The sequence below is a fragment of the Lissotriton helveticus genome, chromosome 3_1 (genome assembly GCF_964261635.1).
Source record: "Lissotriton helveticus chromosome 3_1, aLisHel1.1, whole genome shotgun sequence".
In the NCBI taxonomy this organism is placed as follows: domain Eukaryota; kingdom Metazoa; phylum Chordata; class Amphibia; order Caudata; family Salamandridae; genus Lissotriton; species Lissotriton helveticus.
The window spans coordinates 1,406,205,711-1,406,232,630 of NC_136061.1; the positions used below are offsets into that span (position 1 = coordinate 1,406,205,711).

Below are 26,920 nucleotides of genomic sequence, written 5' to 3' on the forward strand. Positions count from 1 at the left end.
GGGGTACTCACTTGGGTCAACCCTACCTCTCAGTTAAAACTAGTACCACTGATGTCTGACCCGGAGGGTCGCTTCGTCATTACTAGGTGTGTGGGCAGGGGGACACGATTTGGTAGTGGTCCATGTTTACGGGCCGAACTATGATAGTCCTGACTTTTACACATCACTGGCGGCGCACTGCAGAACACATGTTCCCTCTAGACTGCTGTGGGGAGTGGACTTCAATTTTGTTTTTGACCCTGACCTGGATAGGTCGGCGGGGCCGGCCCGGAGGCCAGTGGCCTCTGCTCTGCACATGAAGGCGGAGATGCTTAGACTGGACCTGGTGGATGTATGGAGAAGTAAGCACCCCATGAAAGGCGGTTTCACTCACTACTCTGCATTCCACAATATCCACACTACAATAGATTACTGGCTAGTGTCCCAGACCCTACTAGATAGTATAAGGAGCTGTGTGGTGCTGCCCCGCACCCTCTCTGATCACTCCCCTGTATTGCTCCACCTAGTGATCCCAAAGAAAACAATCCCCCCCTTCACCTGGAGATTCCCCCCCTACTCCCTCCTGGACGATGTGTTTCGGGGTGAACTGGCGGAAGATATAGATACGTTCTTTGAGACAAATCTGGGGTCTGTTGACCGTTTCCAGACAGTGTGGGAAGCCTTCAAGGTCTTCATCAGGGGTATGGCAATGTCCAAGCACTCGAGTGTGCTTAAATCTATAAGACGAGACTTGAAACAACTTGAAGCCCGCCTGTCTGATCTGGAGAGGCACCTACAGAATGGCTCCGATACCGCTGCTGAGTCCCAAATCAAAATCCTACTGACTGAATACTATGACCTGGCCGACAGGGAAGTACAACACATGGGCAAATACGCTACAGCGCGTACTCACGGGGAGGGGGACCGACCGGGTGCACTACTGGCTAGAATGATACGCAGTACCAGGAGGCCCCTGGTGGTGGATGAACGACTCACGCCAGATGGTGAGGTTATTTCTGACGAAGAGGAGATCCTCCAAACATTTAGACAGTACTATGCAGATTTGTATAAATCCAGAGCGCTGCGGGTAGAGGAGGAGATTGACGACTACCTAGAGCATATTGCCATGCCTTTTTTGCCAAACTCGAACAGGGAATTCCTGATGTCTCCAATACAGGAGGATGATATTCTGGAGGCACTGGCGAGCATGCGAACTGGTAGTGCCCCGGGAGCGGACGGTTTGACGGTAGGCTTTTACAAGTCATTCAAGGACAAGCTGGTCCCACACCTGATCACCTTATTTGATGATATATGCGAGTAGGGTAGTATGCCCCACTCCATGAGGGAAGCCCTACTAATCACCACTTTAAAACCTGGGAACCCCCCGGAGTCTTGTAGCTCGTACAGGCCGATCTCCCTGATAAATGTGGACACTAAAATATTTGCTAAAGTTCTGGCCACGCGATTGGCTCTCCTGGTACCGGACCTGGTAGCGCCTGAACAGGCCGGCTTCGTCCCCAGCAGGAACCTGACATATAATATCCGAACGGTGCTGGGGACAATGCAGCACGTGCGTCCGGAAAACACAGCTCTAACAGTTTTCCTGGACGTGGAAAAGGCCTTCGATTCTGTGGAGTGGCCTTTCATGCTTAGAGTTCTGAGGAAGCTGGGGTTGGGAAAACCATTCTTGCAGATGATGGGAGCCCTGTACTACCGGCCTACAGCGAGGCTGAAGATAGGGGCTAGAGTTACGGACCCGTTTGATATAAGCAGAGGTACTAGACAGGGATGTCCTCTTTCGCCCCTCCTGTATGCGCTGGTGGCGGAACCGCTGGCGTGTGCAATCAGGGAATACCACAGCTTGGAAGGTATTAGTTTTCCAACGTACAAGATTGGCATATCAACGTATGCTGATGATACACTCCTCTATGTTCGCGATCCGGAAACGAACCTCTCAGCCGTTTTGCGGGAGGTTGTGCGATTTGGCGCCCTCTCGGGGCTCAGAGTGAACTGGGACAAATCAATCGCTTTTCCACTTACACCCGCGACTCAGCCCTTTGAAATGGAATACCCCCTGAAATGGACCACTGACTCAGTTAGATACTTAGGCATACACCTTCACACTGATCCGGATGTTCTAGTCAGGGAAAACCACGGCGTAGCGTACACAAAACTGGTTGAGGACGTGGACGCATGGTGTAAGCTCCCGCTGTCCCTAATGGGCAGAATAGCCATCATGAAAATGGTGGTACTGCCTAGGTTCCTATTCCTCTTCAACAACATACCAGTAGTACTGTCAAAGGCGTTCTTTAAACAGCTGACGCAGGTGCTTATCAGGCTAGCATGGGGGGGTAAACAGCCTAGAGTTAAGTGGACGACACTATTGCTCCCTTGTGAAATGGGGGGGCTGGGTGCGCCCGACATGGAAAGATACCGCATTGCGCAAGCTGCCCATTTACACTCTTGGATTCATGGGGACCCGCGCATTCCACACGTGACATTAGAACGATTGTTTGCGGAGCCTCTTCCCCTTCCGGCCACCGTCTCTCTCCCGGTAGACCGAACTATTGGTCAACTGGACTCTCTTAAATCTACCAATCATGCGTGGCACGCGCTGGCCCGGGCGCGGGACTGTAGATTTCTGTACTCGCCTCAGATGCAGATAGATTGGGCACTCTGGCTGGGCCCGCTATGGGAAAAAGGAGTAACGGAGGCACTGCGTGCGCTGGGACTCACTAAAATGGAAGACCTGTTTGTCAAGGGGGTTTCCAGGTCCTGGGAGCAGCTCTCCGCCACGCAGCCGGAGGCTACGCTTCTACAGCGCTTCCAGTTTCACAGGGTACGGAGTGCGTTGAAGGACTTGCTGGGCCCTGAGATGGCGGAGCCATCGGAGGTCCCTGAACTCACATATGTGATCAAATCCACGTCCTCCCGCAAACTAATCTCCACCCTAAACAAACTGGGTGTTGCACATCAACAGATTCAGCACTCAAAAGCCAGGGCGGAATGGCAAAGAGATCTGCAACTACAAATCGATGACGACATGTGGCGATACTGCTGCACCTGCACAAGAAGACTCTCCCTTAATGGAAGGCATAGACTAGTGCATTTTAAGTTTCTACAACGGGTATACTATACTCCGGAGAGGCTGCACCGTTACGGGCTTAGGCAGACGGCGGAGTGTGAGCGGTGTCACGCGCAGGTTGCAGATTTTATCCACATGGCGTGGTACTGTCCGGGAATTCAGAAATTCTGGGTGGCGGTTTTCTCAGAACTCAATACGATTTTGGGCTCGGAGCTGACTGTTAGCCAGGAATTGGCGCTCCTAGGATTCTCTAAACCACTTCCGTTATCCCAGCGACGACTCGTGGATATGGCTCTACTGATAGCCAGAAGAGTGGTTGCCATGTGCTGGATGAGGGGCCCGCTTCCCACCAAGAAGAGATGGGCAGGCGACTTACTTTACTGCTGCACGCAGTCCGAACATTATAGCGAGCTACTTCCGCCCAAGAGCAGGCTCAAAAATTTCTGGGGTTTATACCAGGCATACATACAACAGAGTGAGGAGAAGCACTCGGACTGTACCGGGGCACTGGACCCCCCGGAATCCCCAGAGGGACAGGAGGGACAGTAGACGCAGGATCTTGGGTGGGGGCGGGTGGAACTTGGTGATACCACATGTAGCGCTTCTACCAGTCAACATAGTTCTAGGATTAGCGCCTTCATAGTAGTGTTCTGTAGGCAGCAAGGTATGAACTAGCCGGTAGCAATAACTAGGGCACATTTCTAAGCACAAGGTTGCTGGCACTTTGGGGAGGGCGAGGGTTGGTTGGGGTAGTTTTGTTTATTGCTTTCTTTGTAATTACAAGATTTAGATACACACGAAGATAAGACGCCTGATGTGTGACTCACAGCCAAGTCATGTGTATGGTGGTAGCGACACGAGAACCCAAACACATACAGAGCTATCTATACTCCTGCATTGTTATGACTAGACATTATTGACTTTGCACATCTGCTGTACTGTACGCCGCCGGGCCCCCGGGATGCCGGCTAAACGGCTGTGTCCACCATATTCGCACTATGACGCTAAGTAATGCTGCTTTGACCACTTGTGTGAGAAACTGTGAGATATGTAATGTGTACTATGATATATGAAGAATAAAGGTCTTTAAAAAAAAAAAAGTATATGGTATGGCTATATCATAAAACAGCTATAAGGAGATGGTTCCGAAAGCTGCAGCGGGGCTCAGCTCATGCTAGGGCACCTTCTCAAATAAAACCAAGCACTCTGCCTCCAGGATTGTTAAGGCCTGCCATAGGAGTGACTTATAGGTTACTATGTGTCTATATATAAGGTAGATATAGATATATTATATCTAAGTAAGGGGTGATTACACCACCTTACCCAGGCTGTAAGTACAGAGCTGTGGTGTCAGTTTGGAAGGCTAACCAGGGGTGGCACAATACATGCTGCAGCCCCTGGTAGGCCTAGGGTGCACCTATGCCCTGGGTACCTAGAGTACACTATACAGGGGCTCACAAGGGTGACCCAGTAACCAATCTGGTATGTACCTAAAGTACATAGAGTCCATTTTATAGCGAAAGCAGATAGACTGGGGCCCATGCTGGAAACTGCTTATGGTGATCCGGATTGCCTTTAAAAGGTGAAGAACCAAATTCTCACCAGTCTTCAAATTACCTCAAGAGTTTCAAAATACCTTGAGAGCAACCAGTTGAACTGACAAGGAAGCCACAATGACTCAATAAGCTGTCCCACCTGACCTGCATTAGTTCCTATGGGGCCAAAGTAGACTCCCAAATCTTGCCATACATTTATTGGATTAATTCATGGTTGGCTTTCATCAATGTTATTTTATTTTTTATAATTTGTATCAATATCTACTATTTGAATTTTTTGCTTCTTTATGTATTAGCTGAATAGAAAAATAGTTAAAAAAAAGTGTTTACAAACAATATATACAGTGCTGAACAATACTATACAATAAAAGTCCATCAACGTGCCCATTCATTTTGTTTGATATACAGGAAGTTCTTTTTTCAATTTTTACGACACCAATATCTGTCTCCGTATGTAGTCATTTTCTTTTAGAAAAACACTTGCATATAACAATGATATACCCCCCAGACCAACTAAAAACCACTCATTCTCTATACTCTCACACATTCATTCCCTAACTCCAGCCATTTATGAGTGTTCCAACCTCTGGGTTTAATCCTTGCCTACAGAAACGGGGAAGTAACTATTTTCTCTGTCTGTGCTGTGCTGTGGGTCGGAATCTTATATAGTCTGGTCTACGATCGTTTCCGTGGACAGTGTGTAAAAGCTCCACCTTGTTGAGGACCACCTGGTATGATAACTCATAAAATGGCGGATAAAGATGGGGATGTCTTGAAAAAACTTGTTTCTGTAAATAATATGAGCACTCCTCAATAGCCAGCTTAATAACATCTGGTTTCAATTCCAAACCATATCCAGTGTTGTTTCTGCACAAAGGGAAGCTTGCACCCAAAGGTGTGCAAAAGAAAAGATATTGTGAAAGGATTATTAAGTGCATCTGATATAAGTGGACAAGATGAAGGCTACCTTTAAAACCCACAGCGAGTCAGAGGTCTTATTCCGAACATCTTTGTGATCTTCCTGCTGTAGCAGTGATATGCACGTAAAGGGAAATGTAAATTTTTCTCTTGCATGTATGAGCACAATTTTCGAAAATATATCTGTCCATCTGTATGGGGAAGGTAGGCTAGAAACAAGTTTTACCTTTTTAGACCTCGTATTGTCTACTAGGTACCCAAGCGCTCGGTGTATATTAAATCAGAAATCTGTTCCCATTCAGAGAACTACTGATAATGGGGCAGAATACAGTAGAATAGTATTAATACTTACAACATGTGCAATTTTATTATACTGATGGGCTGGTTACATTTCCTTATATTTGACATTACTTCTACGTTTACTTCTCTGTAATTCTTGCTCATTTTGTGCTTTGTGTTTGTCCTATTTTGTTCATGAAGGGGACAGCTTTTAATGGTTTGCCATCCTACTCCTCATCTCGATGTAGATGACCGGCATTCAATCATGAAGAAATGTGAGGTCCAAGTCAGACAAGCACCAATGGCATTTTAGTTGTCTTTTTGTCTCATGTTGTTTTAACCTCCAGTATTTGATATGCCAGTTTTAGGTTACAGCTATCTCTTTTATAGTTTCAGTGATGGGGGCAAAAACTACAGGTATCTTTGACCAGGTCCTCTCCAGTATCGTGCGCTGCTTGTGACAGATTTAAATAGTATTTCCCTGTGGCGCGGGGATCTATTCTGCTAGACTCCATTGCCTAAAAAAGCTACAGAGGGCTCTTTTGCTGTACTTAAATAAGAGGCGATTTATATAATAAGTGCTACCCACTATTTGTCAATAGCCGAGCTGCTGCAAGACTCCTGTGCTACTAAGTGGAGATTAGCATGGTCTTACCTTCCAGTACAGAAGTCTGACTCTCATTGCTTTCCGTCTATCAGACGGGCTCTTGTCCGTAGAAGATTTTTGGATTCCAGCGCTGGTTTGATTTAAAACGGTGGCGCGTAATGGACTGCAATTGAGATGTTGAGGTAAAAGAGACTCGCAGCTGAACATGAACAAAGGACTACAGAATACTGAAGAACGTGGGTGCCATCGTACGAGAGATGACCCTCTGGTGTAAATTTCTGTAAATCCTCTTCGAATTCCGAGCGGTGGTCTGTCAGAAAGTAGCAGAAAAGAACAGTTTAGTTGAACACAGTGGTAGGCCCTCAACACTATTTATGATCTTAATATTATGATAGAATGTCAATAATGGATAGCATGGTCTAGCCATACTACCAAAATGCTGGCGAGAGCAGGAAGTGTTCTCCAGTGCAATATCTATATAGATAGACCTTAGGGGTTGAACAAGATCAGGTAACTCGCCATATGATTCTTATTGAGCCCCTTCTTTACCGTGTTAAGAGAGAAAATCCAATATGTTTCTCTATCTTTACGTGTCTCTGTCGTAGCTTGTCCTTGTTTCAAAGATGATCCACTTAAGTTAATACTCTGCATGACCTTGATCACTGCAATGTTGTACTAAGGGTGATTGCAATTTTCTAGTTCTAATCGCAGATTTATGTTCTGCATAGTGGGTCCTGAATTCTCTCCCTGTTTTACCTACATATCCAAGTCCACATGGGCAGATGGTAATATATATATATTTATAATGTTGGAACTTCTACAGTCTGACATATCTTTAAAAAAAACAACACTTTTTGTTCTCCATATTCCCATCTGTCTATGACTAGGGCATTATCACAAGCATGGTATGTGGCACATCTGTGGTTCCCCTTTATCAATTTAGTACCCACTATAAAACCTTGTTCTCGTTCCTTTTTTTGATTTTAGCCATGTATGAATTATTTTTTCTCTTATATTAGCATTTCTTCTATTTGAAAACATAGGTCTATCCAATATGGTGTCATCTCCATTGGTATTAAGGATTTTCCAGTTTTTGTCAAAAATCCTTTTGACTTTATGATTTAACTTGGAGTGATTTATGACACAGGCGTGTTTGTCGTCTTTCTTACGATGGAGTCCTTGGAGGAGAGCATCGCAATTGTAGTACTTGGCTCTCTTAAATGCTTGTCGATCCAAGCGTTTGGTATACCCTCGTTTTTTAGTATTTTTGGCAATTGGGGTGAAAACTTGAGTGTTGGAGCACTGTTTTTAGCTGTGGGTTTTCTATAAAAGTCAACTTGTAACATACCTTGAGTGCCTGTAATCCAGATATCTAGGTACTACTTTCTTCGAGCTATGTTTAACTGTAAATTTAAGTTCTTGTCACTGAGGGTTAGCCATTGTATGAAATCTACAAGACTTTCCTTTTCTCCTGACAATACAAAAAAAAGTCATCTATGAAGCAATGCCAGTGCTCCGTTTTAATACAAAAAAGTGGAACAACTTCATTAAAAATGGGTTTGCATTCATATTCTCCCATATAAATATTCGCTATGCTACTAGCAAAAGATGCTCCCCTTTGGTTTGATGGTACATGTTGCCATTGAATTCAAAATAATGTGGAAGAGCCCTATTTTTAGGAATTCCAATATGAATGTATTCGGTTTGTTGCCTGAGAATCTTTCTAAAAGTTCTTTGACTTCTTGTTGAGGAATGTTTGTGTAGAGCGCCTCTATATCTAATGTGACCAGAATTTCTTGTTCTTGATTACAAGGGGATCATATCACCAGTATCTCTTATATAGTATTGATGGCTTTTAGTCATAAGGCACAAATATGTATCCACGTATTTCGATAATGGCTCTGTAATCAAATTAATAGGTGAAATGATGGGACGCAAAGTAGGATCTTTTGTGTCTTTGGCACACCATAAATGGCTGGAGTGACTAGCTTCTGAGTAATCAGAAATTCACGTTCTTTTACATATGTCACCATTAGATAATGCTGTGCGAGTAACCCTTTCAATCTGAATTTTCCATTTATTTAAGGCTCTCAAAATAGCTTTTTGGTAATGCTCAGGTATCTATAGCATGGTCTGAATTTTGACAGTCGTTGGTATCCATTATTACAATACCGCCACCTTTATCGCAAGACTTTATAGTGATGTTTGGCTGAAGTTTCTTCAAAGCTTCAAGGAATCCATCTTCAACCCCATAGAAGTTCATCATTGAGGAACTGCAGACTTGAACTAAATCAGCCTTTGTAGGATCTAACTCCCTATGCATGCACCACACCGGATCTCAAATGTTTAGCATAAGATCTAAGTGTCAAAGGCCTCCTTGAGGGCTGCAAAGTGAATGCTAGCTCATCTGATGAGTCCTTATACATTCCGACCACTCCTCTCCACTTTCAAGCCGTCAAATGTCGTCCCTGCAAGACCTGGAGATTCAGGGAATGAAGCAATAGGGGAAACAGAACTACTGGGATCTGCCAATCCTCCGACTCTCTCAGACTCCTCAGCAGAGGATGCCAATTTGCTTGAGGCCAAGAGTCGCCTATTAAATCATCTTAGCCCAACACCCTCCTGAGCCTAACTAGAAAGGACCAGATGGGGGCAAATTCATTTAGCAGGCCGCACAGCCATCTGCACGGCAGAGAGTTCACCACTCAAGCCCCTGCTTTCCAAGTCCTGGAACAAAATCTTTGGACTTTGCGTTTCTTGTTGTGGCAAAAAGATCCAACACGGGCATCCCCCATTTCCGTACCAGTTGGTTGAAAATTCCAGGATGAAGAGAAAAATTAGTTGATGGAATCTCTTTACTTAACACATTAGCCATCACATTGTTGATACCCTGAATGAGAATTGCTCTCTGGGTGACAGCTGTGTTCTATGAGCCCAGAAAAAGAGATTGTTGGAGATCTTGTTCCTCCTTGCCTGTTGACGAAGGCCTTGGCTATAACGTTGTTTGAAGTTGAATATTTCTTCCATGAATAAAACGGGCAAACTGTTTCAGAGCTCTTCTGATGCCGTCCAGTTCTCGCCAATTTGCGAAGGTTTGTTTTTAAGCTATGGTCAAGATCCCTGAATCTGTCTTACTCCTAGCCAGGCTCCCGACCCAAAAGACTCACATCTGTTAATACCACTAACGGTGAAGGGGGTATAGGAACTTCATTATCCAATAGGTTAAATGCACCTAAAACCCCTTGGATTTATAAAAAAGAATCTGTGTGCCGTTTCATGCTCATGCCTTTACCTGGCACCAAGACAAATGAACCCCCCCCCCAACAGCCATCAATCACCTACTGTTTTAAGAAGATATTACACAACCAAGAACATGAATCCTGTGTGACAGGAAAAAAGATTTCTGAACTATTTTATATTATTTAATCCTCATTCAATTTAGCACTGACCTAAAGAAACATTTAGTATAAGAGCATCTACAAAAGAAACAAATCAAAAACTCAGTCATCTTGATTGCCTGCACAGTGACGTGCAACACTGGCGGACCCTCCCGGTCTCCCTCATGGGCAGAGCTGTATTATTTAAAATGATGGCCCTGCCACGTTTGTTGTATGTGCTGCAGAGCTCTCCCTTTCCGATCCCGGATCATGTCTTTAAAACGTTGGAGGCAGATCAGCGCTCCCTTTTGTGGAGCGGGGGGGTGTCCGCGGATTGCCCTCCGCTAATTACAGTGCGGTCCCTATGAGGGGGGATTGGCGGTACCCGAGATTCGTCTATATTATTGGGCGGCGCAGCTGGTTAATGTTAACGGGTGGGTATTTGCCCCGCAGGAAGAACCGGCGTATCGGATAGATCGTATGGCCCCTAGGCGCGGATACCTACTTAGCGGCCCTCTACTCCAAGGCACGGAGTAGTCGGCTTTTGCCCCCCCCAGACCGCGGTGGCGGTCGAGGTATGGAAACGTGCAACGAAATTGCTTGGTTGGGGGAGGAGGCTCACGGCTCAGACGCCCTTATGGAGGGGCGACTTCCTTAGGGAAGTCGTGCAACTCCGCGACCTACGCCAGTGGAGCCTCATAGGCATGGATCTACTGGGAGATGTCTGGAAGAAGGAGCAGGTGGTGGAATTCGCGGCTCTACAGTCAGAATTCCATATGGGAAATTGCGAATTCCTCCATTATCAGCAATTCAAACATGCTATATAATCACATTTATCACAGGGGGATCAGATATCTGAATCTGCTTCACTTGAAGACAGGCTGCTGTTGGACCCAATGATTGAAAAGGCCATATCGCTCACATATAAGAAGCTAATTAACAATGTCCCAGATACACTCGGATCACTGAGGGAAAAGTGTGAATCCGACTTGGGCTTGATAGAGGACGATGATTGGAATGAGGCCCTGCAGTGCCCTGGAGAAGTGGCGATTCGAGCGCGATTCCGACTGGTGCAGCTCCGCATCCTTCACAGGTCCTACACCCCACGCATGGTGCAATTTAAAATGGGATACGCGACATCACACTTTTGCTTGAGAGGGTGCGGGGATGAGGGCACATTCTTTCACATCCTTTGGGAATGCCCCAAAATTCATACGTATTGGGTTAGACTGAAGGACATAATGGAGGAAGTGGTTGGGGCAGAGGTGCAGCTGGAGGCTAGGTGGCACATTCTAGGGGTCACGGGGGAGGTAACATGGCCCAAGGGAGACAAGGTGTGGTTGACCTTCGCAAGCATGGTGGCAAAGAGGAATATCGCACGCCTCTGGGGAAATGACTTGGTACCGACAATGGAGGAATGGGAGCGAGACATGGATTGGTGCCGGAGGGCGGAGAAGGTCATCTACAATAGTCGGGGTTGTCCCAAAAAATGGGAAAAGATCTGGCAGGCCTGGAGGAGGTATATAGGAGGAGTCGTAGTGGAAGCTTCCCTTGCTAGGCACCGCCCACGACATGCATATGACACTTCCTTTCCTGGGAGGCGATAGACTTTGGTTCTGATACGTTCTGCACACCTGGTGGGGGGGGGGGGGGGGGGGGGGAGGGCAAGAGGGAGGATGGTCCGAAGGGCGGGGGAAGGGCTGAAGGATGGGGTTGGGGTAGAAGACGCACTGGCTTGGAGGCAGACCGTCAATATACCCGCCAACGACTGATTTGATGTGAATTTCTATAATGTAAGCACCATTGCACTTTCACTGCTCCATGATGTGTCATGTGATGGAACTGTTTCTTTCAATAAAAAGATGTTTAAAAAAAAAAATCAGTCATATGCACCATGGGTGTAACTCATAAACAGTGATCAAATTGTGTCTATCGGAGCAGAACTGCTTCAATTTGTGATGAATTTAAGTGAGGGTGGGATGAGGGGTAATGGCATTTAAAGATGCTAGGGAAATTTATCAAGTGGGTTCTGGCCTGTTCTTACAACATGCATGCTTCACCTGAGTTTTGGGCCACCTTCCCTGAAGCCACTCACCCACCAGAATCACAGGTTTTGACAGACATCCTAGCCTTGGCAAATATAACTTCTGATGTGGAGGTAGTGGATAAGCATCCTGAAAATGAAGTTGACGCCACAAAATAGCTGACTTCTGGGATAAAGTGGTAAGCTGCTTATATTGAGCTACAGAAGACATATCTGTTAAATGTATTGAACAATGTCTATTTTGTATATTTCCTGAAATTACAGAATAATAAAATTAGAAGAAGATTGGCATCACTGGGCAATGTTTTCGCAAAAAGGATGCATAGCCATTTACTGGGTGAACCTTGGAGCCCCGAAGAATTAGCTCTGGAAATGTGAATTGGTCGAATGGACACTGGTAGATTAACAATATATGAAAGCCACGAGAAACTGACAGAAAAGCTAGTAGACTGGTTGGCAATGCTGAGCAGACTGTTGGACCCTTCCAATAACTGACCTTCTTCAAAAGATTACATTTATATGCCCTTGCTAATAAATTGTCCTGATTATCAATGACAGTACTATGTATCTTGTTTTCAGCTTCAATAAATGTGTGACTTGGAAGAATTCTGGTGTAAGTTTGGTTAAAAAATATGCTTCTTATTGTAATGCACCTGAGAACTCATTGTTCATTATAAAAATTTGAATAAAACAATGTTCTAATTTGCAAATGTAAATTGGCATTCCTGCCAAACTAACCACTTCAAATCAACATTGTTTAGTTTGTGATATATTTGTTTTTTCCCCATTGCAGAAGAACGAGAAGCTTACTCCTGGTGTAATTTACTTGGGGCATATTCCCAGGGGACTTTTTGAGCCACAACTCAAAGGTTACTTCAGCCAGTTTGGAAATGTCACAAGAGTTCGACTTTCGAGAAGCAAAAAGGTAAATAATATAACCCTGTGTTATTTCCTTTCTTCATTGAAACCCTCAAGATGAAGAAACTACTGTATCTGAAGTTGCTCAATTTCCCCTAAAACTCAGCTTTGTCATATTTGCAAGCAATAGCTAGATGTCAGTTAGGTTTTAAGTGTTAACTTCTCAATTAGTTTAGATTTTAATTTGGCGGGATCATTTTTAACAGTGGTCAATAGGCTAAACGCATACCATTTTGTTAGCCGCTGCTAACAGTTTGTGCTGGTGCTAAAATTAGAAAACGTTTTCTGTGTTACTTTAATAGGACACAGTTTTCTGTATATGCTAAAATTACTGAACCTTTTGGGAACGAGCATGGCATGGACTTTTCCTGAGGGGTATTGCTGTTCATGTTGGTCCCTACAGAACTTCCCATTGAAACATGATGTAAAGCAATTAGTTCTCTTGAACCCATTGGATGCTGAAGTCTGTGTTCCTTCATCACTGCCTGCATTAGGGGTTCCACTGTTGGAGAATGGCCTAGTATCCCGATTCTTATTTTGCCATTCTGGTTTGGGGAGGGAGCTGAAAAGCTGCATTATCTTTCCCAGGTATTTTCACTCGCCTAAGAGGACCTCACAGGTCGAGTCTTCCTTTTCATGCAGTGCCCTATATGTTTGTGATTGTCCAAACCTACCCAAGCTCTCCCGTATGAGACTGTATTAAATAGAATGCTGGTGCATTAGAAATCAAGTGAGTAATGTTCCAATGACGGTCCTTAAAAAAAAAAAAAACTGTGATGCTTTAATGTTATAGGTCAGCAAAAATAAGAAGTACAAATATGTAGACACACCTTACAGTGTGTCAGAAGTTCATAATATATTTGGTTTAGTATGACCTTGATAGGCATAGATTGCTTTAACAGAATACGAGTAGAACCAAAAAAAAAATGAAAAACAAAGGATTTGGTTAAAAAAAACAATCGTGTTATGCAATCCTGACCTGAGTACTAAGGTAAAAAAATATGCACAAAGACCTACGTCTTTAACCATTTCCCAGATTAAACCAGCATTTGCAATGCAATAGGTCTCCATTTTCAAAAATGTGACCTATTGGTATTGTAAATGACAATCAGCTAGATTCATGAAAGGGCCGTTTTGCGAGTCTTTAATAGCGATTCATAAGGAATCGCTATTAAGGACTTGCAAAACGGGATTCATGTAGGAATTGCTAAATAAATTGCGATTCCTACACATTCCTTATTTGTGATTAGCAAATTGCTAATCGCAAATAAGGATGCGATTTCAAGGGTGCAGGGGTGACCAAAGGACACCCTGTAGCACCCCTGAAATGTGAAATTACACTGATGTTGTGCACACACATGTCCAAAGGACGTGTGTGTATAACATGCAACTTGGGAAAAATGCATTTAAATGCATTTTTCTAAGTTTTCGCTATTTACCACGAGGTTTGACTTCGTGGTAAATAGTGGTCCTAAATTGCGATTTCGCAATTTCAAAATGGTTCATGAATTGCATTTAAGGAATCTCAAATAGAGATTCCTTAAATGCAATTCCTCGCAAATGTGCGAATTCTTTATTAGCAAATTTTTGCATTTGGGATGATGAATCCCAAATGCAAAAATTACACTCGCAAAGGGCCAGATTCTCAGAATCTGGCCCTTTGCGAGCGCAATTAAGCTTGATGAATCTAGCTGTATACCTTTTATTATTGCAGGTTTTCAAAAATAAATAAATAGGCATTCCCATTCACAATGCCAATACCTAAAAATCTTGCAAATGCAAGTCCTATTGCATTTCAATTTTTTCGTTTTGGTTACCTGGAAGCTGCTGGACACACAAGGAACTCAGCAGCAGCAGGTGAATTTAAACATGGTTTGCTGTTTGTAAACACAGTCTCTCTGCCCTCATGGAGCTCAGAGCCAGGAGTGGCCCTAAAGCCAGCCCTGCCTGCTGTGTTCGGTGACAGCTGTTTGAAGCTCGTTGCTGGAGGGTGTATTCACCTTGTCATCAGCGAGTTGAGCAGGTGATGTGCAGACAAGGCCCCGGTGTTCGGGGGTACAATTTACAATCCTTTGTTGGGCGGACATTCAGTCGCTCACACTGGTCATCATTCAGACCGCAGTCGTCTGAGGCAATGGTGAACACTGTTTGAGTGACGTGTCTTTTGGGTTGTGCTGGGTAGGGGGCAATTGGCCAGTGAGACAGAGTCCAGCAGTCGAGTCTGTGAATCCCCACAGCACCGCCACTTGCTCCATCCTCAGTCTGTGGTAGCTGGGGTGCCCCTCATTCCCATAGCTGCCATGGTTTCAGATTGCATGTGTGTGACATTTGCGTAATTTCAGTGAAATTATGAGTGTCATTTAACAACTAGGAGTGACACTTTTCCGCAAGCAATGAAGACAAGGGAAACATAATTATTAGATGGCAAGATTAAGAACTAGGCGGCAGTCATTGAATGAATTGGAACTAGTCTGAGCAGGATACAGAAAAGCCACCTTCCTATTCCCGTGTCCCAGTTATGCAAATATCTATATTAACTTACGTGATGGGGGAGTCTGTAGGATTAAATGCGGATGCGGAAGACCACAGGGAAGCCTTATGTTAAAGGGAAATCAGTTAGTTACAACAATATGACCATATATAAATGTCCAAAGGTAGTGGGACATTCACTCCGGGCTACTGCCAGGCGGACCAAGTAAGCACGCTCCCTGGACGCGTGGTAAAGTAAAATGTTGCTCCTGCTCCGCATCATCTGGCACGCGCAGATCATCCTACCAGTGCTAGTACGGATTTTACTAACTTTAAAGGAACAGAGACTTCTGAGACCCATGTATTAGGGACTCACTCCCCCGTGTGTAACCACAATAACTGCAATATTCGGAACCATGGACATATTTATGATAAACAAGTAACATACATCCAGATAAACTTCCACATGCCTACAAACCCTCCACGTGTAAACAAAGCTACCACTTGCACACAATCAACCAACATGCATGCAAACTACCCACACTCACAACAAAACCCGGTACGCTTTACAAATCGCCCACATACCCACTAAACAAGCACACCCCATCTTCACAAACAATACTCGCACTTCACCCCATCTTCACAAAAATCCTTCAAAGGCACACAAACCACCGGCTGGCAAAACCACCATTTACATTCCCAAACCACTCGCATACAGAGAACCAACTAGATGCACAAAAACCAGCCACATACACAAACGTTTTGAGATGAAGCATACGTCAGTAGTGATTATTGCACTTTACAAAACTCCATAAATATACATTTACGCAGGGCAGAGGAGTCTTTTGTCTCTGCTCCTAAAATAAACAAAATACCCCATAGTTATCTAGGAGTACTTCTGTTCTGCGACTGCATTGTATTTGTGTTTCCCAAAATGTCTTCCCTTTGATGGACAGGCCCTTCCTTGTTTTGGGGCTCTTCCATCACTTGCAGCTGTACAGCATATTGCCCTAGTCCCTTAAAACAGATCACAATACTTAAGTGGGTCTGAGATAAAAGAGCTTGAAATTTCTGCTAGGACCAAATTTGTTTACTTTTTCATCAACCCTTTAAAAGTGTCTTCATATTCTTGTTTGTAACAGTAAAAAATTATGACCTCTATCAAGTTAATTTCTCCTTCATTTTTTTTCTTTTAATAAAGTTGACAGAATGTATAGATGATATTAGCTTAAATATTGAAGGAATAAGGATGGAGTTCATTTATAAACACCACAGTATGTCAGATTTGTTTTTTCTTTGTCTATTTTCTGGAAGGAACGTCTGCCCTACCACATTTTCTTGATTGTACAAAATAATTTGTTGCTTTACTGAATAGGTGAATTATTCAATAGTAGTTTGTACTTAATGGTTTGAATGTGGGATTAGAACTTCGCATCCGTTCTTCATGCTAACTTAGGCTGTTTGTGTGTGCTTTCAACCGTCAGTTGGTGATTTTAGTTGTGCTAATTTTGGCTGATGGATGATATCCAATATGTGGTACTACTGTGGTAATGCATCTTTTTCCCAAGCATGTTATTAAGTATACTTTTTTTTCATCGCAGACTGGAGGCAGTAAAGGATATGCTTTTGTGGAATTTGAGTGCGACGAAGTAGCCAAGATTGTTGCCGAAACCATGAACAACTACCTTTTCTGTGAAAGACTCTTGAAATGTAAGTGCATTTCTTTTTCTACAGGACTATTCACCTTTAAAAAAACAAAAAAAAAACACGTTGGATGCACTCCATAGTATGTTAAACACGCATGGCTGCACTTCTGCCCATTAATGTATTACAGTGGATATTTTCATGAGTGGGTTCTATACTTGTGAATTGGTGACTCTGGATTTCATGCTGCTACATAAAAGAAGAATCAGGCCAAGTTTGTTTTTCTGAGTTACAACCCTACATTTTTGTGAGGACACGTGTATCAAAGCACTTTTCTCTTACGTTCTAGTAAGGTAGCATGCTGTGTAGCTTGCAGGCAAAATCAGTGTTCTTCGTTATTTGACCGGCCGTTGTAATATTTGTATACATTTAATGTTTCCACCCTACATGTTCCAAGTAATTTATTGTTGTGGTAGAACGTCGAAATTACCACAGGAGACATTCTAGCATGGAACCAGAGGAGACATTCCTAGTAAGAACACAACATAACACATCCTTGTCCTTTGCAAAGAAACAAAAGCAACAACAAGAAAACAGAAATAACCAAGGAAAATGAAAGCAAATAAAAATTAACAAATATCATTCCAACGTAGTCCTGTAAATAAGAGGGTGGTCTACGACCTCTCACACTCAAATCACCCCTCACCAAGGAGCCACTTGCCCGATCCAAACTGTCACTGTTCATTCAGTACATAACCCTACTCAACATTGGGACCATTACCCTGTGCATTGGAAGAATCCACTAAATCCTGCATGAACATGGCTCCAGAGCAACCTGTATCGCCATTACTTTGTTCAGTGCACTTGCCACCTCTCTGATACAAAGCCACTCTACGAACATTCCATCTGTCACCTCCCTCAAGGACTACAAAAAGCTTGCCAACCCCTAAAGACACAAAAGGGTCCTGTAAACTTCTTCAAGCCACCTCTCAACCTACCAGACCTCACCTTGACCCAATCTCCAACCTTAAACTACTTGGAAGAAACCTCCTTATGGACTTGCTCACCACCACCAAAAATACAATCTTGCAACCAAGAGGGAACCAATCTGGAACCAGGCAAACGCCCTCTCATAAGTATAAAAGGACATTTGTGAGTGACACTGTGAACAGTCGACCGATGGGCCCACAGCATTTCATCAGTTAGCGGACTAGGAGAACGACCACTAGATAACGGCAGTTGAATGGTCCCTTTCACCAATCTGATTGCCCTTTTGACCATACCGTTACTCATGGGGTCATAAAGAGAAGTACACCAGTACTTAATTCCGCATTTCTCAAAAAAGCAACGCATCTCACCAGAAAGAAACCGTGTCCCATTGTCTGTAAGCAAAGTATGAGGCACCCCTTCCTCCAAGAATACCTACTCCAAAACTTTAATGGTAGAAGAAGTAGTTATGTCTCTCAAAAACGTAACAATCAACCACCTGGAGTGAACATCCACAATCACCGCAGCAAACCACATATCGGCAGGCTCCTCAGAAAGTGGACCTAGAAGTCCAGACAAATAGAGCTCCAAGATCTTCCAGGATCAGTAATCTGTCCCATACTGCTCTGACTACCGACTTTCAATCTCTTCTCACTCTCCTTGCAAAGACTACACTCTCCCACCCACCTTCTGATCTGGTCATCCATCCCAGGCCACCAGAAGTCCTCCTTGACTCTTCTAATAGTCATACCTTCGTGAGCGAGTCTGAAAATATTAAATCTCAATTTAACAGGTGGAATAAAACGATCTCCTCTTATGACCACATCAGACCCACACAAGGACAACTCATCAATGATTTTGCAAAAAGGTCTAGCAGACACTGTACTCTCTGCGTGCACCCAACTTAATCATACTGATCACCTCCTTCAACGTAGCGTCAGACTGCTTACCGTCCTCCCACTGCATCCTGGAAAATGCACAGAGATTACGGTCTTGTATATCACAAACCAAGGCTACCGCCTCTTTAGATTCAAACCTCTTCACAACATTCTTATCAACGTATTCCCAATCCAATGACATACGAGTGAGACAATCCGCCTGAGAATTTTTCCAGCCATGAATGAATCCCACATCCTATAAATACTCCTGTAACCTGGCAGCAAACCTGGCCAAACGCACAGACCCTTTCCCAGCACCACCAGCAGATAACATTTTGATCAGTGGTTTGTGGTCTGTTCTTAATACAAATCTGGTACCCCACAAATACACTCTGAAGTACTCCGTACCCCATACAGCAGTTAAAGCTTCACGTTCAATCACTGAATAATTATTCTCATCCTGAGTCGGGGTATGGGAAACTAAGGCTATTGTTTTTTCTGTACCATTCTGGAGTTGGGAAAACACTACACCAATACCGGTCATGCTGGCATCAACAGTAAGAAAAGATTTGCACGTCATGTTAAATGTAGCTAATATACCAGCGTTACAAATTTCACTCTTCACCTTTTCAGTGGACTTTTGATGTTCTTCCTCCCAAATATATTTACTGCCCGTTCGAAGAAGACTCGTTAAGGATTCAGTTATGTTAGTAAACCCCTTAACAAACTTAGATTAATACTCTGCTAGCCCTAAAAAGGACCTCCGCTGATCTTTATCCTTAGGACAGGGTGCAAGTTTTATTGCTTCCAAAAGATTACGTTTAGGTGCTATGCCTCCACTGGAAATGGTGTATCCCAAATACTCTACCTGCTCTTTTAAAAATGTACATTTGTGTTTGTTTACCGTCATACCCACCTCCTCGAATTTCCACGAAACATGTCTCAAAATGGCATCCTGTTACTCCACTGTTTTACCAGAAACTAAAATATTGTCCTGGAAATAAACTACACTACTCACACCTTCAAATATACTGTTCATTAATCTCTGAAAAACACTTGTTGCTGATCCTAAACCGAATTGCATGCGAGTGAACTGGAACGTGGCCTCAGTGGTGATGAATGAAGGCAGTTCTTCAAACACTTTGTGTGGCTCATGTAGGATATCTTAAATTTGCATTGCCTCATTCACCACCATAACCTGGTTAGGCGACCTAAGGTCTATAACCATGTGCAGATCATAATGGTGCATCCAACCAAGAAGGAGGAAGGGGCCTTCTCTGGCAACATAAACCTTGCCCTCCGTACTCCTGGTGTCAAATCGGATGACACCAAACATGTATCCCAAATGTTGATGGTTTGACCTTGGTAACCCACTGGGTTGATGTCTTTAACATTTAACACAACATTTGCCCATAATGACTTAAACAGTGCTTCAGGAATAATCGTGAACATTGATCCTGAATCAACCATGAGACTAACTTTTTGACCACAGACATCAAACACAGCCTTAGGACTGGTGAGTCTCTTCGGATCCTCACATTCTTCAGAGACTGTGCTCTCACAATTTCTTCAACCACTAATATTTCATCAGTACTTTAACTTCAGAACCCAATTGTACCAAATTGACCATGGGGTTGTATTTGTCAGCACCATCACCTTGTCTGCATACTTGTGCATAATGTCCTATACGACCACATTTCTTGCACACTTGGTCAATGGCAAAACACCTCTTAGAATCAGCTAAGTGGTATTGACTCCAACACCTCAAACATTCTCTCTCTTTACTTTTAGGAAAAGGACTGAAAGAAGAAGAACTCTTACCATTTTTCTTTGAGATAGCTTTAATCTCAGTGACATCACCTTTAAATCTAAAATCAAGGCTGGCTACATCATTCATCCTTCTATTCTTCCCCAACTCCATCATTCATCCTTCTATTCTTCCCCAACTCCTTAATGCACTTTTGAGATTCCTAAATTACTTTTGCCATAGCCACAGCTTCTTTCAACGAGGGGTCTTTTCCAGCGCACAATCTTTCTTGGATTTATCTTTCACGACACTGAACCATCAACTTATCACAAATTATTTCATCAGTCATTACCCCCAAACCGACATTTAACTGAAAGTTTGCGCAGTCTAGCAACAAAGTCCACTATGGACTTGCACTCCGATTTGAGGTTGTGTGTAGAACTTCTATCTAGCCTTAACAAGATTGTCTTCTTTGGCAGACCTAGTTACTAACGTTTTGATGGCCTCTCTATACAAGTCATCCATTGGTTGACCATTGGGACCCATGGCCACCGGTAAATACTTGGAAATACGTGGTCTCTCACTGTCAAGGGCACTAAGTAACCAAGCTTTTTTTCTCGCAGGGGAAAAAGTGTGGCCAATTAAGGCAGTAATATAATTTTCCAACTTTTCCACCCAATCCTCCCAGACTGTGACTGGAGTGCCAGGATGCGGAAGAAACATAGATGGCATGAAGACATTTGACTGTACCGCCATATTCAAGATACGATAATTTGTATAAACATACAGACCAAGACGTAGCGGATATTGTGAAAAGCAAAAGTTCAAGCAGGTGTGAAAATCACCGTGATAGTATCTGCACCAAAGAACTGACAAAATACACAAAGGTGTGCAAATCACTGAAAAAATGCTTGAAGAAATATTTCCTCAAGGAACAAAGAGACGTGCTTGACAAGCTAGTAGTCTGAGGTGAAGTAAAAGGACGTAAATGGTATGCCCAGTAAAGTGAAAGATCAACATGTAATTGTTTGCCATATCCCCAATGAAGAGATAGTACCATGCACGCTGTACTCAAAGGTGTACAAATCAGTGTAAATGTTGGTCAGATAACAGATGTAGAAAAGGAACCTTGCATGCTGTACTCAAAGGTATGCAAGTCACCATGTCACTGTTTACCACACAATCAACAAAGAATTGGTACCTCGCAGGATATGCGCCGATGCTTTGATCTTGAACAGATCAACGCCCTTGTTGATCAGCTGTAGTTAGGGAGGAGAAAGACAGAGCTGTGCGTACGCTGCCTGAGAAAAAAACTGCACTTCCGCCCATCCAATATGGCGGCACGTACGTTGCTCAGCGTGATGACGTAAGCGCATTGCTTCTGACTTGAAGGAAATGAAAAATTTCCTAGCTAACGTAACGGAAAGTTTCAATTCTATTAAGGACTAGGGGGCGAGGATTATGCAGTCCTTTCTTCTCTTTATTACAATAGCAGATTCAAAGAAAACCAATCACAAAACTTTTCTGGAACTACAGCTCCCATGAGCACATGGGGCACAGTGTCCATAGTAACCGCCAGCCAATGATGATGGTGTCCGTAGTATAACTGGCCGTGACGTCCCTTCCGCTTCCTCTTCTTCTCTGTGAGGAAAACTCCTGGGAACGTTCATCAATCCTGCTGGTCTTGTCCTAAAGCAACACAAGACAAATCGTTATCCTGTTCCTCTTCCCTGGAAGGAAGCATATAAAGGCAGTCTACCGCACTTCCATGAGACCACACACCATTGAAACCATGTCAAGGAGAACTCAACTCATTTGAATATAAAATATGACTGAATTCCATCTTAGGCCAAACAGCATCAAAACACATCGAAAATGAACAGTAAGTCACTACTTACCAAAGTACGAGGATCACGGGTGGGTCGAGACCAGCAAGTCTCGGGAGGGATAATCCTCGCCTCCTAGTCCTTAATAGAATTGAAACTTTCCGTTACGTTAGCTAGGACATTTTTCATTCTATGTCAGGACTGAGGCGAGGATTATGCAGGTTTAAAGCCTATCCACGACCAGCTCTGCCGCGCCATAGATGGGTTTGAAGTAAAACTTCTTGAACGTGGACTCGGAGGACCAATCCGCCGCAGCCATAATATCCTCCAGTCGACCGCCCACCTGCACGGCCTTAGAGGCCATTGCTCCTCTCGTGGAGTGGGCTCCAAATCTGGTGACATCCACCCCGCCTCCGTCATGATCCAACAGACCCACCTGGCGATGGATAGATAGATCTGAAACGGCCTTAAAAGGTTTCTGCAGAGCAATAAGGAGCTGACGCTCTCCAGGAGGGCGATATTCCGCCGTCATGTCCTCATACGCCTTGCGGCATCGCACCACACACGGCTTGGGTTGGTCTGGAAACGTAGGGTATGATACCGACCTGATATTCAGACCCTCCAGGATATCGCGATTTCGCGATTTGCCGCGAAATCGGCAATTTTGAAAAAATGCCGCGATTTTTACAAAAGTGCCCGCGAAATCGGCATTTTTCTAAAAATCGCGGCATTTTTACAAAAGCCGCTATATCCTGGTATCCTGGGGGGTCTGCTTTAAGTGATCGCCTGGCCGTTACCACCGCCTGCTGGTTAGCCGTTACCACCGCCTGCTGATTAGCCGTCACCACCGCCTGCTGGTTTGCATATTGGTCAAAGCTAAGGCCGCCTGCTGTTTCTGCACTGATGGCTCGAGCTAAGGCCGCCTGCTGTTTCTGCACTGATGGCTCGAGCTAAGGGCGCCTGCTCTTATCTCCCGGCACTGATGGCCAGGTGCTGGCTCTTTCGACAGGCCTTCCTTCCTTTCTTCGTGATGTTCACGAAGGGTGAGAGGTGCTGATCTCCGAGGCACATATAATACCCGCTAACTCCCTGATGGTTTTAGGAGAAATATATACAGGGCTGTTATGTTTCTCGTTACAAGGTTTCAGAGAGATTAATCAAACGGAATTCTTATCACAAGGTTATAAATCAGTGGAGGGGGAGATCTCGAGGGGGCGGGGGCGTTGTGTAAACTACTCAATAAACAAACCCTTTTAGCGCCTCTTGAGCCTTGAGTAGTGATGTACTGTCTGTTATGCCACAGTGCCTCTCTTTGCAGGTGCCCAATTAAAAGCCTCTCTGTTAAACAATTAATTGTGCGGTGCATTTAATGTTAAAACCAAGCATTGAATGGTAAAGAATAACGATCTCATCTTTACGCTTTTGTTGAGGAGCAGCAATTTATTTTTGGGATTCACTTGTTTTTGTTGAATTTTCTCAAACAAAAATATTTAAAACTTTCTCGAGTGGTTTTCCACCGTTCCCTTCGTGACAACACTCTGCGATCTGCTGCACCACCAACAAGCAGTGTCCTCTGGAACAGAAAGTACGCGCTGGAGCCAAAATAATAGTGGCCTCTATTCGCAAATAAAACAGCATAACTGTCAAGGCTTCAGATTGCTATGTGTCACATTTTCATACTTTCAGTGTGAATATGAGTTACATTTCAACGATTATGATTGACACTTTCTCACAAGCAAATCAAGCAATGAAGACAAGGGAAACATAAATATCAGAAATTACACCCATCTAAGCAATGAGAAACTTATGGGCCGATTCCCAAAGGTAATCTTAGACAAAAGGTCTAACTTTATGACTTTTAGTATTTACAGAGATCGTTTGTGAGTCGTATCTTTACATCAGCAGGTGGGCCGGAATCTGCGCACATGGGCCGTACTTTCCGCACCCTGGCCGTACTCTCCGGCGTCACGTTGTAAATACCCCGCACCATGGTGCATCTTTTGCGCCGCCGCTGCGTCACAAATGTGACGCAACGGCGGCGTAAAAGCAGCGCAAGGGGCTTGTAAATCTGCCCCAAAGTGTCTACATTGTAAAGAAACCAAATATACATAGCTTCATGTTGTTAAATAACTAAAAAAACTAAGATATCTGTGTTTGTTGTAGGAAAAATGGCCACATAAAATGCCGCAAAATTGCCGCTAAATTTCCATATTTGTGCCGCTAAGTTTGCTAATCCATGCCGCTATATCCTGGGGGGTCTGGATATTGGTCTTGGTCCTCCTAGCAACCATGAAAGTGACTCCATCTGGGGTGAACATCCGTACCGTGATACCCAGTGCCCTCACGTCCGAGACACGTTTGCACGAAACCAGACACAGCAGGATCGCCAGCTTGGCCGACAATTCTTTCCTGGTAAGGAATTGATTATCCCGCCAGGAGCCGAGGAACCGCAGTACGATGTTGACATCCCAGAGGAACTCGTACCTGGGTTCCGGGGGCTTAGAGAGGGTGTTCCCCCGCCGGCTTACCGTCAATGTGGGCATGTCCCGCCGAAATGGCAGACCTGAAAGAATTAATAGACCGATAGGCTAACCCAGACTGAGCCAATTCGGCCAGAAAATTCAGGATGTGGCTAACGCCTGCCCCCACGGGATCGGCGTGTCTTCCCAGACACCAACGACGCCACCGTTGCCAAGCCGAGCGGTACCTCTTGACCGTTCCTGGAGCCCAAGCTCTACGGATGAGGTCCTCCGCGTCTGCCGAAAGGCGTCCGTCCTGCCAACGTCCCCTGAAATCCTCCATGCCATGAGGTGCAAGATCCCCTGAAGCACCATTGGGTGAGGCTCTCCCAGAGGGCCCGAGAGCAATGAAGGGAACAAGGGCAGCCGAATCGGGCAGTCCCAAGACAGTTCCAACAGAGGAGGAAACCACGCCTAGGCCCGCCAGAAGGGGGTCACTAGGATCAGGGACGCTTGTTGTCGGCGCACTTGAGCCGTCACTCGTGGAATCATGAGAAAAGGTGGAAACGCATACGCCTGCTCCAGTGTCCAGTTCTGCAAGAACGCATCGACCATCGTTGCCTCCGGGTCCGGCTTCCAGCTCACGAACCTCGGGAGTTGCCGGTTGAGGCGTGACGCGAAAAGGTCCACCGAGCACAGCCCCCACCTGTCCATCAAAGCCTGGAAGACCGCCTGGTGCAGTCGCCAGTCGCTGAAGTCGTGAAAGTTCCTGGAATGCCAATCCGCAATCGAATTCTGTGTGCCCGGAAGATACTCCGCCGACACCGAAATCCGCCTCTCCAGGCAATAATGCCAGAAATCCTTCGCCAGGTCCGCCGAGGCCCAAGACCGAGGCCCGCCCAAGCGATTGATATATTGCACCGCTGACACATTGTCCATGCGCAGCAGGATGCAGCACGACACCTGGTTCTGAGTCAGTGACTTCACCGCGAAGGAACCCTCTAGGAGTTCCAAGCAATTGATGTGAAGCTGGAGCTCCTCCTCCGACCAGCGGCCCCCCATCGTTACATCGCCGCAGCGCGCTCCCCAGCCAGACCTGCTGGCATCCGATTCGATGATCAGGTCCAGACTGGATCCAAAGCTCGCTCTTCCGGCCCCAGCAAAAACCCGTCCGGGAAAAATCTTTTTGATCAACGTCTATGCTTTATCCAAAGCGGAGAAAGTAGTGACAAACTTGTTTAACTCCTTTTATAAAGTGTTCGCCAAACAACTTGCCCTGTGCAATAGGCCCTGCTTCTGAAGTGGCCAGGTCCCCAAGCTTGGGATCTATCTTAATGAGGAGTGACCTCCTCCGCTCAGCCGCCAATGCACAGTTCGCATTACCCAAGAAGCATAGGGCTCGTTGTGCCCAACCTGCCACTACCTCCATGGACAACGCCGTCCCCGACTCCTTGGCCCTCTCGGCCAACTGGATGATCTGGGACACGGGGCCCACGGCGTCCAGGAGCTTATCCTGACAGTTGCGCCATGAACGATCTATGCCCTTCTTAGGGTCCTTCATGAACTTCGCAAAGAACGCGCAGAGCTTCTCATCAATGTCCGGGGTGACAGCCACACTGCCCTCCAATTTGGGGCGAGGGCATTCACCCCGCATGCGGGTCCTATCCTCCTTGTCCAGGGGTTGGCGAACTTTACCCGCGACATACGCCGCCACTTTGGGGTCAGGGATCCATTCCGACGATCTAGGGTGGTAAATTCTCGTCGGATCAAACATGTCAGAGGTCTTGTCATCACCCTCCTGGGACCCCGATGAGTGAGACGCCGGGCGCCAAGGCCGACTCATGTACTCCTCCTCATCCTCCGAGGAGGCCTCCTCATCAGTTACACCCTCTCCCTCCACGGGGACACCATCCTCCTGGTCCGTTTCAGGGGCGACCTCGTCGCCATCCTCTCCGGAGTAGAACCTCTCCCGGCAGGGTACGTGTTTTAACGTCCGCGCACTCTTATGGAAGGAGTCCCTCAATCGGTCGAACTCCTCCAGGTGCCCCGCGTGACGTTTTGCAAATTTATTGCCCCCACCCTGCGCGCCTTTGGGTCCGCGATCAACGGGCACTGCGTTACCAAACACCCCGGGGATGCTCTGGGCA

General features: G+C 45.1%; 1 protein-coding gene across 1 annotated transcript in view; it reads left to right on the plus strand.

Moving 5' to 3' along the window:
• The window catches only part of NIFK (nucleolar protein interacting with the FHA domain of MKI67), a 71,278-nt gene that overhangs the window by 30,505 nt on the left and 13,853 nt on the right, over nt 1-26,920 (plus strand). Inside the window, exons 2-3 of the mRNA XM_078682062.1 lie at nt 12,639-12,770; nt 16,834-16,942. Coding sequence (XP_078538188.1) covers nt 12,639-12,770; nt 16,834-16,942 — 241 coding nt within the window. The remainder of the gene's footprint in view (nt 1-12,638; nt 12,771-16,833; nt 16,943-26,920) is intronic.